Source organism: Camelina sativa, chromosome 8 (assembly GCF_000633955.1).
Source record: "Camelina sativa cultivar DH55 chromosome 8, Cs, whole genome shotgun sequence".
Lineage (NCBI taxonomy): Eukaryota > Viridiplantae > Streptophyta > Magnoliopsida > Brassicales > Brassicaceae > Camelina > Camelina sativa.
In genome coordinates, this window is record NC_025692.1 from 23,283,341 (window position 1) to 23,298,580 (window position 15,240).

General features: G+C 35.9%; 3 protein-coding genes across 3 annotated transcripts; 2 read left to right on the plus strand and 1 right to left on the minus strand.

Moving 5' to 3' along the window:
• LOC104708087 (probable inositol 3-phosphate synthase isozyme 3) lies at positions 3,225–6,195 on the plus strand. The gene is made up of 10 exons (XM_010424580.1): positions 3,225–3,520; positions 3,672–3,740; positions 3,935–4,070; positions 4,231–4,478; positions 4,593–4,819; positions 4,901–5,016; positions 5,119–5,295; positions 5,387–5,575; positions 5,682–5,744; positions 5,825–6,195. The coding sequence occupies exons 1-10, from the start codon at positions 3,333–3,335 to the stop codon at positions 5,942–5,944; spliced, it is 1,533 nt and encodes a 510-aa protein (XP_010422882.1). The 5' UTR covers positions 3,225–3,332; the 3' UTR covers positions 5,945–6,195.
• On the minus strand, positions 6,404–8,034 carry LOC104708088 (3-hydroxyacyl-[acyl-carrier-protein] dehydratase FabZ-like). The gene is made up of 4 exons (XM_010424581.2): positions 7,735–8,034; positions 7,592–7,652; positions 7,321–7,465; positions 6,404–6,818 (listed from the first exon to the last, which is right to left on the minus strand). Exons 1-4 carry the CDS (start codon positions 7,934–7,936, stop codon positions 6,564–6,566), a joined length of 663 nt encoding a protein of 220 aa, XP_010422883.1. The 5' UTR covers positions 7,937–8,034; the 3' UTR covers positions 6,404–6,563.
• LOC104708090 (protein UPSTREAM OF FLC) lies at positions 10,105–12,214 on the plus strand. Its single transcript, XM_010424582.2, has 5 exons — positions 10,105–10,517; positions 10,753–10,822; positions 10,900–11,000; positions 11,098–11,836; positions 11,920–12,214. Exons 1-5 carry the CDS (start codon positions 10,280–10,282, stop codon positions 12,035–12,037), a joined length of 1,266 nt encoding a protein of 421 aa, XP_010422884.1. The 5' UTR covers positions 10,105–10,279; the 3' UTR covers positions 12,038–12,214.

Sequence of the window (15,240 nt, forward strand, 5' to 3'; positions counted from 1 at the left end):
TGACTTGAATCTTTTGACTTTGGTTAGGAAAGAGCCTTTGACATAGCTCTTGACCTCATGCCACGGGCTGGGTGGTTCAGGACAGTCAAGCAGCCACTTTGACCGGTCAGGTTGGTCTTGATGACCGGCTTGTGCGGCTGCAGATGAACCTGAGTTGGCCATGGCCATCTGGATCATGTGTGTACCATTTGAAGTGTTTGGGAGAACTTGATGTGAGAGAGATTCANAATTCACCATTTGAAGTGTTTGGGAGAATTTGATGTGAGAGAGATTCACCATTTGAAGTGTTTGGGAGAACTTGATGTGAGAGAGATTCAAAACTCTCTGAATCTCTCTCTTTCATCTTCTTCTCGATTTTTGACGTTGTGAGGAAGTTTAACTATGAAGAAACTGTGATTGAGCATTCAAAGTGTGTGGATGCTGAAGTGAATTGACTGATTCTGTAATGTTTATATACACATGAGTTAGTGGAATCTCATGGTGCCTCTTTTTTGTTTTGTTAATTAGAACCAAAAGCACAAAAGGTGTTTTCTTTTACAAAAGAAAAAAAAAACCTCTCTCACACACACACACAGTTTAATGTGATAAAAAATGACTGGGTTGTACAAAATCTTGTGAGCTACAATTAAATTAATTATCCGTTCCAAGCGTTTCCAATCAGGACATCCCACGAAATTTTAGTTTCGAGATATAGTGCAGTAGATACCAACAATTATGGATTTGAGTATCAATACATAATCCAATATAAGTATTAATAATTTAACTTTTAATAATTACTTATATTCAAATTTTAAGATAAATTTTATTTTGATCACTTCATGTTCTTTAATAAAAATTCTGTATCAATTTTTTAGCATAAAAATAAAAATTCAAAATTTCTATCTTAATATATAGTTTTATTTAAGATGATGACGTGGTAGGTGAAAATGAAATGGAGCCTCAAACACAGTTCTCTTATCTACGCATGTTATGATGGAAAGCGAAAACAAATTTTTGTGTTAACACAAGTGAGAACATATTTTATTAGGTTTAGCAAAATAAACACGACTACAAAATGTTCTGGTACTTAAAAGTGTTTATTGATTGATATTATTGGTTAGTCTTTTAGATCATAGCCCATTGATGGAACATGTGATGGGTTTTGAAAGTGAAGTGGTTAGGCCATAGCCAATACATGATATGTCTTTGTCTTGGTCGGACCAAGTGGAGTGGACACTATATGCGTGCCTCGAACTTCATGGGTCCAACCAAAGTCAACGCCCTCGAGATTTTGTTGCACAAATATATATGTATATGATGTACATTTTTTCCTCGCATCGTGTATATAATGTGTAATCAGAGGGTGACACATTGACACGACAACGACGTTAGTATAAACTAGTACGCTACATGTTCTTTTTGGTAAGAATGTAAATTACAATGGACTCAAGTAGACATTTTTTTGGGTTAAAAGGTAAACAATAGCCTCAAAAAGCAATGTAATTGCAAAAGGCTTGCGAGGATAAACATATGATTATGAAGATGAAACCTAATAATGAAACGTGTTTGTGTTAGTTTCCCTCTTTTGTAAAATACAAATTGAAGATTTTAGTAGCCATCCAAATTTTGCATCCCGTACTTTTTCCTACTTTCTAAATTTTAAGGAAAAATTCAAATAACTAGTAAGCACTAAGCACTATATTTGATAGAGGAAAAAAAAGAAGACTATCGAAGAGTTGACAAAAAAAAAAAAAAAAAGACTACGATGAAACAACCAATTATATTCGATATCTGAAAATTCGCTACACGGATACATAATTGGGCCCTGACCCACCTTATGCCTATTATTTGGATAAGACTAGGTTTTTAGGTTATTCCTTTTTCTCCAATTTGCTAAGTTCTCATGTTTGGCAGAAGGATTTTTTTTTTTTTTTTTTTTTAAAAAAAACTGACTCCAATTGTATGTTGTTACTGTTATGGATTAATATATGAAGCAAGATAACAAGTCGTTTAAGAGAGGGAAAAAAAGAAAAAAAAAACCCGTTGTGAATCATGTGGTATATAAAAACTATAGAGCCCAATTGCATTAGATTCAGAAGCAAAAAGCGAGATATGGTAAGAAATTTTTTTTTTTTTAAATTAACGTTCAGGTGGACTAGTTGTCACTTGTCAGCAACACTCACCTAACTATCAAACGTATACAAAAACACGTTTCGATTTTATTATAAATCATACTCGTAACGTGTGTGTTCCTCCGTTCACGCACGCTCGTGCGCGTTAGATCCCAAAAAATAGTTAGATGGGCTTCAGAAAATTTACTTAGAAAGCCTTTTGATATGGGCCTTATGTATATACGGCACCATTGACTTTTTTTTTCCCATTAGACTATCATGGGATACACTAATCTAGTCTAACCTTTTTTAAAAACTTATTTACTTGTAATTTATAAATATTTTTGAATAGTTCAACAAATAAGAGTTTTGTTGATTAGTTTTCTAAAATCTTGTAAAATGCTCTAAACAATCTTTGTATTTTTGTGATCATTTCCATGATTTTATTGTGTAAAGAAAGTGTCTAAAATCATGAATCAATAACATATTAATTGAATTCATTAACAATCCTAGATTCTTCTGTTTTAGTTGAATAACACAAAATTTTTAATGACTTTATAAAAATATGAATCCAATAACCCAAATTTGTTAAGATTTTAAATGACTTTTTATAAATCACAAACTAATAATACTAAACTTTAACAGAATTTAACAAAATATTGATTTAATAACAACAGATTCTACATAATATTTAAAATCTTTAAAATTTTATTCAAATCTTAAACCAATAACCCCCACTTAATACAATCTCTATATTTTTAGATATATTGACTAAAAATGACTTTCATTTTTATATCCTCATTTCTTAATTTATCACAGTCAAATAACTTTGATTTGTTTTTAATACATTTTTCAGTAATTTAGTACAATATCTATTTTGGACACATTTTATGGAAAGAAATCTTTTTTTTTTACACTAGTCATAATCCCATAAATTGTAGTTAGAAATATTGTCATATAGAGTATTTATTACCTTCAATTTCTAGTCAAATAACTTTATATATTAGTGACTCCATTTGAAGTAATATAATCTATTTTCTACACTTGTCATAACAAACCTGTGTAAGCTGTAAAATAAATCTCAAACAAAAATATTTTCCTAAATGTCCCTCCTGTCTATAAAAACGCGACCCTGGCCTCACACCCAATGCATTCAGAATCCCCCCAGTTGCATAGTCTCTCTCTCTCTCTCTCCCTCTCTCCCTCTCATAGTTCTCTCCAAGTTTTTTTCCTTAGGCAAAAATGTTCATCGATAGCTTCAAGGTTGAATCTCAGAACGTGAAGTACACAGAGAATGAGATCCATTCAGTGTACGACTACCAAACCACTGAGCTTGTCCATGAGAACAAAAACGGTGCGTTTCAATGGACTGTGAAGCCAAAGACCGTGAAGTATGAGTTTAAGACCGACACTCATCTTCCAAAACTTGGGTTTGTGTCATCATCTTCTTTTAAATCTTTTCACCTTTAAATAAATATAATATTGTTTTCTTTTTTTAATTATTACGTACTGTTTGTAGATTTTTCTTTTATTGTTTGATTAATGATGTTTTTGCTTTATCTATTTTTATTTTCTTGGCAGAGTAATGCTCGTAGGTTGGGGTGGCAACAATGGTTCTACTCTTACCGCTGGTGTTATCGCCAATCGTGAGTAAGTGAAACATCTTCTTCTTCTTCTTAATTGTTTTGTTATAATAATAAAACTGTTGCAAAAGGGAATAAAGTTGAGTCTTGAGTGTCCTAATTTATTCATATTCCCGCAATTGGATTGTTAAATAATGAGCAAGTTGTGCATTATTTAATCGGTTTTGTTCTTTTGTGCAATAACAAAATATTTGGTGGCAGGGGAATATCCTGGGCCACGAAGGAGAAAGTGCAACAAGCTAATTATTTCGGATCATTAACCCAAGCATCCTCTATCCGGGTCGGGTCATTCAATGGCGAAGAAATCTATGCTCCTTTCAAAAGTCTTCTCCCCATGGTACAATTTACCATTTTTTTTACTGTTGACTATTAAGTGTGCATTTAGTATAAAATTACATTAAAATTAAAATTATATTACATTTATTTTTTTAGAGGACATTAGTAGTAAATAGAGATAAATAATAGTAAAATTTATTAATGGGTTATGAAAATAATAGGTGAATCCAGAAGAAATTGTGTTTGGAGGATGGGACATAAGTGACATGAACTTAGCGGACGCAATGGGAAGGGCCAAGGTCCTAGACATCGACCTCCAAAAGCAGCTGCGTCCCTTCATGGAAGACTTGGTTCCACTCCCTGGAATCTTCGACCCAGATTTTATCGCAGCTAACCAAGGTTCACGTGCCAACCACGTGATCAAAGGCACTAAGAAACAACAACTCGAACAAGTCATCAAGGACATCAGGTAACAACATAACGGTTTTTTCTTTCTTTTTTTTCCCAAGAAAATTTTATTTTACTATAAAGTTCCCATGATTCATTAGATGTAGGAAATCAATTGTTATTTTTATATAATTAGGGAGTTCAAAGAGAAAAACAAAGTGGAAAAAGTGGTGGTACTGTGGACGGCGAACACAGAAAGATACAGCAATGTGCTTGTTGGTCTTAACGACACGACGGAGAATCTAATGTCGTCTTTGGAGAAAGATGAGGCTGAGATTTCTCCTTCTACACTTTACGCCATTGCTTGTGTTCTTGAGAACGTTCCTTTCATCAATGGAAGTCCACAAAACACTTTTGTCCCTGGTAAATTAAATCAAACTATAGTTTAATATCTAGTAACGTTCAGATTTCTGTAGTTATAATTACGTTTTGCACATATTACAGGGCTCATTGAATTGGCCATCGAGAGAAACTGCTTGATCGGTGGTGATGACTTCAAGAGTGGTCAGACCAAGATGAAGTCTGTCCTCGTCGATTTCCTTGTTGGGGCCGGAATCAAAGTACGTAAATCATAATTAAGTATTTTAATTAAATTTATTTATTTCATAAAACGTTACAAAACGTAATTAATTTCATTTGTCTATATGTATTAACAAATATAGCCGACGTCGATAGTGAGCTACAACCACCTTGGGAACAACGACGGCATGAACTTGTCAGCGCCACAAACATTCCGGTCAAAGGAGATATCGAAGAGCAATGTCGTGGATGATATGGTTGCTAGCAACGGCATCTTGTACGAGCCTGGTGAACACCCTGACCACGTTGTGGTCATTAAGGTGATTAATCTTACATTATAACTACCCTTTTCTTAATGTGGTCATTAAGTCTGAACATTAAACTAAACTATACTATTGGATGGTGTTGCAGTATGTGCCGTATGTAGGGGACAGCAAGAGAGCAATGGACGAGTACACATCAGAGATATTTATGGGAGGGACTAACACAATCGTGATGCACAACACTTGTGAAGACTCTCTCTTAGCTGCTCCTATTATTTTGGACCTTGTTCTTCTTGCCGAGCTCACTACTCGTATCCAGTTCAAGTCTGAAAATGAGGTTTCTAATCGTTTACAAAATCCTTAGATAAATTTCAATAATTATCCAAGAAATGTTAGATTTAAGTCTTAGATTAAAATTTTGATTTGTTGGTTTTTTCTTGCAGGGAAAGTTCCATTCTTTCCATCCGGTGGCTACTCTCCTAAGTTACCTCTCAAAGGCACCATTGGTAAGAAAAACAAAGCAAACAACGTGCCGTTTCCGAACTCTAACGACGTTCTTAACATATTTTTCATTCAATGAATGTAGGTCCCTCCCGGCACGCCAGTTGTGAACGCTTTGTCGAAGCAGCGTGCAATGCTTGAGAACGTACTCAGAGCTTGTGTTGGACTTGCTCCTGAGAACAACATGATTCTCGAGTACAAGTGATCAAGAGATCAGTCATCACTATCACTTGTACAAGTGATAGAGAGATCAAGACCCGCCTCTTGTCTTCTTCTTTGCTTTCTATGTTTTAATTAATAATAATTACATTTTGAAAATGTAAGCGTTTTTTTTTTGTTATCTTTTCTTGTTTACAAATATCAATGTCATCTTTTATGTATTGGTATCTTGCTGCTGAATCGGAACATTCTTCCATCTTATTTCAATCTTATAATAGAAAGAGATGGTTTAATAAATTATAGCTTTATAAAATGGTTATTATGTTTCATTTGAGAATATATTTTACACCCTGTTTTCATCAAAACTTAATCCTTCTGATCATATATTAGTTGCTCTTATTGTAAATGGTTAAGAAATTGATTTGGTAAACTCAATTCATATGCTTGAATTTTTAAGTTCTCTTCATTCTCTACCTAAATAAATGGTCACCATTGAAAACAAGAATAACTTGAGCTTACTAAACTGAAGTTCCTTTTTAATATAATCATAATATGCCAACAAACATCTTTAAATTGAAGAGAGAAATGAGACTCAAATCAGGGTGTGACTACTATTAGCAGCCACAAGGCCCGTATGAAGAAGAAACAAAGGGGTGAAAGTGAGATCACTCTTCTTTTCCCATAGCCATCAAGAACTCTCCTTCACATACCAAAGAGTTCCCTACATATGCTTTCCCTTCCATTTTCGCTATCCCAAACCGCTTCTGCAACTTCACAAGCGTCATTCTCATCACAAGAGTATCACCTGCAATCACAGGCTTTCTGAACCTGACTTTGTCGATTCCAGCAAAGAAGAAGTTGCTTTTCGATCCACCAACTTCTGGTTGTAGCATCACTATACCTCCCACCTGAGCCATGGCCTGTGGAAACAAAACATCTACTTCACCACTTTGAACTCAGAAACTAATGAATGAAACTTTACGGACAAACTATATGTAGCTCTTATTAACCGCAACAATACATAAGAAAGCCTCCTAATCATTCATTCCACATACATTTGGGTAGAGACTATTAGTTTTATCACAGTTTATAAAGCTGTGATCCAAGATATCCTATAAAACAGCCTATCTTATTCTCAAATCTAGTCCCTTTCTTAAAACTGAAACTTTAAACTAAAGCCTTCATCTTTAGCTCCCTCAAAAGTTCAGAACTTCAACCGGAACACAAACTTCACCCTCATTCTCTTTCCCCAGAGTCACACCATTCAAAACCAACTAATCAACTAAATCATTCATTCTTCTCTAGCAAACAAGAATCAGAGCAACCCTGAATTTCTAAGCTCAAAATAGCTTCTCTTGAACTGTAACGTATGTAAAATAGACTGAAACTTTTGGAGTAAGAAGAGGGGCAATGCAATAATACCTCAACCATGAGGACTCCAGGCATTATAGGCCTCTCAGGGAAATGCCCAGGAAAGAAATTATCATTAATTGTAACGTTTTTAATAGCTACCGCAGATACACCAGCCGTGTACTCTATCACTCTATCCACTAACAGAAACGGGAATCTACACAACAAAATCCACAAATCAGAATGATTCAGATTTGAGAAATCGGATCAGAACAATACCAAAACTTCAGCTACCAAAAAAAAAAAAAAAAGGTTTTTTTTTATTTTCTCATAAAGTTTTCACCTGTGAGGCAAAATCTCTTGTATCTTGTTGATGTCCATCACCGTTGGAAATGCCTCATATCCTGCAAAAGAATAAACATTTTAGAAACTTTAAAAATCGAAACTTGATTTGTAAAATCATAATGCATTGGCGAGGAACATTACTGAGTTCAATTGGGATCTCTTTCTCCTCTGCGGTGCTCTTTGATTCATCAGTGGAGCACAAGACGAGCGAGCTGGATCGGCGTTTGGGACGAAACGCGACGGAGCTCGATCTGAGCAACGGTGGAGATAGTGACTGATGAAGAGGGATAGTCGCGAGGTTTCGCGACGAGGATGCTGTGAAAACGGAGCTGGAAGCAGCCATTGCCGATTCGATCTAGTGAGAGAGAAAGGGACGGAGAATTCGAAGGGAGGAGTGTTTTCAAAGAGCTTCCAACGGAAACAATGGCGAGTGGGTGGAATGATCGATCCTATGACTATGAGACGACTATATGAATTGTTTGGGCCTAATTTGGGCTTTTTATCAATGAGTAAGCCCATTGAAACCTTTTTTTGGGCCTGGGTTACTTGATTTTTTTTTTACCGATATTATATTTGTATTGTTCAGCTACAGACTACAGCTATTTTCTAATAATGGAAGGTAAAAATGCAGAAAATGCATTTGGTAAACCGTTCGTAATGATGGCTGAAACAGAATCATACCAACCAAACCAACCAACCTCGCGCCTACAATATTTAAGCTGCAACTACGAGTACAAACGTATAAATTTACTGTTCAACTAAAATACTAGGCACTTTACTATCTCTATTCAACTTCAAATTCTTATGTAGTAGTATTAAGACCAATATTACAAGTTTACAGCAACTATTTTAATCTAATACACTCTCATCTATCAAAATCATTGCGTTAAACATACGGATCATTATGTTGTGACACAAAACAGTAATTTATCTATCATTGTGTTGACATGAAACATTGTGAAACTCAATTTTTATCAACAAAAAAAAAAGAACAGCCACACACACATTGTGAAACCCAAACGCATACATGTATTTTACGTTTTTTTGTATTATTATAGAGAAAAGCGGTGCTTATCATGCAGTATGCCAGTATTCAAAGTATTTATTATTGAGTTTCTATAGATCAATGATGATCATACAAATATTTCCGAAATTAAGAAGAATTATTCAATCATTTTCAAAAATTTAATGTTCATTTGTACGTTTCCTCCTTTTTTTTTTTTTTTCTTCTATGAATTCAAAATTTATTATAAGATTATTCAGAGGTCATAAAAAGCTGACACAACTATTTAGCAAATGGCATTGTTATGTTTGGTGGCTGGTGAGGAAGTTAAGTAGATGGGCCACTCCTCCACACCCAGAGAACTCTGTTATGTCCATGCAAATGTGTTTAAAAGAACACATCCACATTCTCTGTTTCTACCACCTCCCAAATTTACCCTTTTCCAACTAGTTAGTTTTATTAAAGGACGATTAGTCAGGCCCGTTTTAAGTGTTGATGTTACCGTGATTTTTTTTAATAAATAAAATGTAAAATTTATTCTGAAAAAATGTTTTTACATCAAGTGCAGCTTTTGTTTGAGGTATTCTAACATAAGATTAGCCTAACAGTTAGAAAATAGAAGTGTTTTCATCTTGTTAACGTGATTTCACCGAATGACTAAGAATACATAAAAAACAGTTAGAATAATTCGAAAGAGATATTACGAAACCGTCCATTAAATTTTTTACTCTTTGTATTGATATGTCATATTGGTCTGTTTTTTAACGGATGTATTGTAGTAGGAAGAGTACAGAACACAGAAGCAGTAAAGTAGTAAACGACCCTCACGTGTTCTCTTTAGTTTTTACCTAGATTCTGGAGCTCTTTTTGTTGTCTTTGAAAGACTTGAGGTGTGGTTAAAAGTCATTAAAAGTCAAAACTTCCATTTTGAAACACAGTGATCTTGACTCATCGTCATCTCTGAAACATCTTTAGCTTTATATCTTTTTATCCAAATTTGGGTAACACGATACAAATTAAATGTGGTTAATTAAAATATTCGACAATCGAAGAATATTAATCATGACAAGTCAATTGCTCAACCAAATCTTAGTATTTTGTATAATTCGGTTTGGTGCGTGATGCGTAAAAAGCATGGGGACCAGTCTGGTCTAAATCTGTCAAGACCGAACCGGGGGCTATGAACGGTTTTAGCCCATATAAAGACAAACACATACTGTAATTAATTTTGTCTTATGACCAGCGGTTAATCGTAAATTGAGCTAGTGAATTGCGTATTCATTTTTTTCCGGTTTGGTTTGGGTTTTAAACTATGGGGAAAAAAGAAGTTTGTATTAAAAATTATACTTGTGTTCCATAAGTTTTGGTTTTGGTTGGATATAAAACATATACGGTTGAAGCCGATTTAAATCCAAAATATCAAGACAAAATCAGAGCTGGATAGATTAAGACTGGACCGGGTTATTATATCCCATAGTACCCATCAGGTAGAAGAAACTAAAGCCAAGTCGTTTTCAGTTCTGGTTTGGCTCATCTCTAATGCCAGTTCTGTTGTCTCAGAAAGAGGCCAAATTTTATTCCCACACAGAGAGATAAATACACATTCCCTTATCTTTTTTGTATATAAAGAACAGTCTGTGGGTTTAATAATTCTCATATCTTGTCCGGACATAGACACAAAAGATGGAAGCTTTAAGATGCAGAAGAGGAGGCAGAGAGAACAACAAAAGTCCAGAGAGGATAATAAGGTCTTTGAATCTTCAGCATCAAGATGAAGAAGAACTAGAAGAAGAGGTCAAGACAAAGAAACCCATTTTCAGAAGAGTCCAAGTTGTTTATTACCTCACTAGAAACGGCCATCTCGAACACCCTCACTTCATTGAAGTCATTTCTCCGGTTAACCAGCCTCTTCGGTTAAGAGGTAAATTACCCAAAACAACTCAAACTCAAAAGAGAAAGATCACTGTACTCTGTTTTATAGTTCATGGGTCTTGCTTTGATTACTCAATTTATGCTAAAGTTTCGATTTTGTTTTCTGTTTTGTGTACATTAATGGGTTATGTGATTAACCGGGTTTGGATCATAGGTTAGTGTTTTCACATAATCTTATGTTAAAGGCTCGATTCAAAAGTGTGTCTTTTTTTATTTCAATGAAGATGTGATGAACCGGCTTACAGTGCTGAGAGGGAAGTGCATGACATCACAATATGCCTGGTCATGTAAAAGGTAACGTTTTAAAACTGAAGAACATCTGTTAAATGTTAATCAAATGCGCAACTAATTATATCGATATTTTTCATCAGGAGCTATAAAAATGGATTCGTGTGGAACGACTTAGCTGCAAACGATGTGATTTACCCATCGGACTGTGCTGAGTATGTGTTGAAAGGATCTGAAATCGCCGGTAACGTTTTTTTAATAAAAACCTGAATATCATACTAGATTTAAAATTTGTGGTTATGCAAAATTGAGTCTTATCTTGTTGTTTTAAATTTGTGTAGACAAATTTCAAGAAGTACATGCATTGTCTGGTCCAATTCAAGAAGCTCCAAAAAGTCGACTTCTCAGGTCAAAACCCAAACCTCAAAACAGAACAACGTCGTTTGATGAGTCAGAGCTATACATCCGAGCAGAGCAAGAAGAAGAAGAAGAAGAAGAAGAAGAAGACGGAGAGTACGAACTTTACGAAGAGAAAACGAGTTATACATCTTCCACGACGCCTCAGTCTCGCTGTTCCCGAGGCGTTTCAACTGAGACAATCGAATCCACCGATCAAAAACAGAACTTGAGCAAGAAGACAGAACAAGATTCGCAAGCACGTACTGACTCGTCCGAGTTACCTCGTTCTAACCCGGTGTTGGAGCCGCGTCGTCGGCTCGACGTTTCGACGCGGTTCGAGGACGGAGATCCAGTGGAACCCGGATCGGGTCGTGCGTCGATTTGGCTGCAGATGATCTCGTGCGGGCACATCGCCACCAAGTACTACGCACCGGGTGTGATGAACCCGAGACAAAAGGAAGAGAGCCTTCGGAAAGGAGTTTTGTGCAAGAACATTGTGAAGAAGGCCGTCGTAGACGACGAACGTGAGATGATAAGGTTCATGTCGGAGAACCCAAGGTTCGGGAATCCTCAGGCGGAGGATAAAGAGTATTTCAGCGGGAGCATTGTCGAGTCGGTGAGTCAGGAACGTGTCACGGTTGAACCATCGCTGAAACGATCCAACTCGTTCAAAGAGGAAAGGTTAGTATTTAGTACAATACACACCGGCCGAGTCAACAAAAAAAACTTGAAACTGACTAAAACTTTTAAATATTTGAAAACAGATCAAAGATCGTCGAAATGGCTGATGAAACGAAGAAGAAAGAAGAAAGATCGATCGTGAAGGTGAAATGTATACCGAGAACGTGTTTAATGTCATCGTCGAAGCAAATCAAGAAGTAAAAAATAAATATTTGATATATAGGAAGAGGAGTAACGAATGATTATGCCAATGGGAGTAGTATTTTAGTATTTTACTGCTAAAGATAGATGCAGTAATTTGGTAGTAGTAGTATTGAATTTTAATGACTAGATGTTGCTGTTTATTTTTGTTATCGGAAATATATTTTCTCTACTTTATCTGACTAGTTGTTTAAAAGCAAGTGGAAAATGGAAAAATTCAGTTTAATCTTATAGGAATCTACCTGAGTGCTGATATTTTTTTTTTGTCAAACTACTTGCATTCATTTACTCAAATGAGATAAAGTTCATACAAGCATAACTTAGAAAGAAAATTGAAAAGGCATTCCCTAATGCCATAATATAAATGAAGTACACCAAAGATATGATTAATCGGCAATAAATTCTTGAGAGCTTTGAGCCAAGGTTTTGAGGGAGCTTGATACATGTGAGATCAAGATTGTCGACAGACTCTTCCATGAACAGATCAATAGATGAAAGATAGCCATTGTCATTAGACATGTTGGCGTTAGTGAAGGGGTCAAAGCTGAAACTTCTCACCGGTTTGAGAAGGTCTACACAAAGTAGAAGCTTGACAAGGGTTTGAGCAAGGTTTGGGATGCTCTGGTGCTTAAGACTATTTGGTAACATTGTCGGATGGTGAGAAATGACCTTGGACAAACCAAAACCATATCCATAACTCGGACAACTTGGATTCAGGATCCAAGAACCATAGAGATTCAAGCAAAAGGGTTCAAAGAGCGGGGCCAAAGGGGTTACTATTACCAGGATTCTAAAGGATATCAAGTGACACCAAAGCAACAATGATGAATTACTACTCAGATGAAAATCATAGAGTTCGTAATCTTGACCACACCATCGGCTAGAGATTGATGTCAACAAGAGATATAAGTAGTCGTACCTGGAATTGAATAGCTTTAGACTTGGAGCCACCAAAGTATAGGCTCCTTCTCGGATGAAGATATATTGGACATGGTAAGGCTCGGGGAACACGGGATATAGGATCAGGGGATTGAGGAGGTGTCGGTAGCCACCGCTCCGTAGAGGCGGGGTCATAATGTCGTCCTTCCTCACCCCATAGATTTGGTCTGATACCAGGAGCAAGTTTCCCAATAGCTTAGAGCTTGGATAAAGAGTGGTTGTCGGGGAAAAGCTTTGAATCAGGGATTGGGATTGATCTTCACGGACCCAACACATATCTGTCGAGTTACAATGTAGATAGCTTCTGGACTTTTTAGTTGTGGGCCTGGTTTGTTGAAATGTTAATGGGCCGTCAAAAGATACAAGGCCCACCAGCAGAAAATCGCTTTCCATGATGGTTGACCTAGTTGGATGGAGCATGCGGCGGTGGTTGTCCGGAGATGGTAAGATGATTTGCAATAGAGAGGACATCGCTGGTGGGGAAGGCTTCAACAAGAGCAAGCCGGAGGATAGATCAATGTATGGGGCAGGGGACCACAAAAGCATTCCATATTTGAGAGGATTAAAGCTTTGCCTGAAAGAGGAGACACCGTGTGTCGTCGACGACTTCACCGGATGGGAAGAAGCAGATGTTCCATAGAGGAGTTCATCTGCTAAACGCGGTGCATCATAAGAAGCTTTTCCAGGGGGAAGCAAGCATCCAAATCTAGAGATTAGCATGTTGGCTGTTTGTGAATCCTTTAAGTCGGCTAAAGAAATAAGAGAAAGAAGGAGGGGGTTCACCGGAGACCTCCTACGTCTTTTGTTTCTGTCAAGTGATAGCTCGCCGAGATCTGAGGAAAGTTGGGGGATTTGTAACCAAAAAAGAAAATTAAATGGAAAAAAAACTGAAAGAAGCTAAAGAGGCTATAATAGATGGGAGAGCGGAGGTGAAGAGGTTCCGACGCCGGTAAGCAAGAGCTCCACCGACGTTAGAAAAGTTTTTTAGAGTTGATTTCTCGATATTAGTGTCTGAGAAAAATACAATCTTAGAAAACAAAATTTAACTAATGATCGAGAGTGCTGATATTATGTTGTCGTATTGTGAGATTGAAATTAAACTTTAAAACATAGAGATGCCTTAAATAAAAAAGATAAAATGACATATCCAGAATAGAAAAAGGAGGTGGGGTGATTGGATATAAACGATGCCGTACATTCACCCATCCATTCGTAGAAGTGCTTTTCGGATTAAGAGAGATATCGTATTTTCTCTGCCACAATTTTGCTAGTAGTGAGAGGTTTTTATATTGACAAATCATAGGCTAAGAAACGTTCCATAGGGTTACCAAACCTTTCGCATTTTTTTTTTCTACCAACATTTTTCCATTATATATCTATAGTTAAGTCTCAGCTTATTCTTATTGATTTGACTTAAAAATAATATCAGTAAAACATCTCTCAACAAGTCAAACATACCTTGTTATATCCAAAAATAATATTAAACAACCGTTTATGAATTATGGGTGCTTAATTTCTAGGATTCCATCTGTAATTACCAAGTCCATGAATATCATTTGGTCAGTACTTCGTTTATATGGTAATATGGAATGTTTTTTTACCTTTATTTCAGGAATCCTAATTATTGGTCTGAACTATAGGGTCTTACCAAAAAAGCGTAATATATTGAACTAGAGCTCTTAGCATTCTTATCATGAATAATGTTATACCGGATCCACACTAGCTATATAAGTGAAGCTATATCGAAGAACAAGAAAAATGGCTAAAAAACATGTATCAGCCATGAAACTGATTAGATATTTAGTAACTATATTGGTGGTAGTAAGAATTAATGAAGTTTGGCAAAAATATTTCTTTTGTGATAGCTAATGGCCTAATGTAACTATGTTATGTGGTAATAATACACTTAAAAAGAAAATATGCTAGTTAGCTTCATGAGAAGATAAAATGTTATAAATACTAAGCTCCTAATAAGAAAAAATTACCTTAACACACATCAAAGAGAAGAACCAACTGACTTTAAGCATATTAAGATATCAAACCTTTCGGGTTAATTGATACTAACTGCCAAATTTTAGTTTTGGAGAAGTGGAAGAGTTCAATAGCGATAAAGAGAACAAAAAATTAAGATTTCCATTTGAAAGAGTTCAAAGGTGATGGAGAGAAGGATCTCTCCTCAGAAGGTTTGGATCTCTCTCTACAATGAGGGAAAATATATTTCAATAGTGATTGTTCTTTAACTTTTGAAGAGGCGACGGATCAAT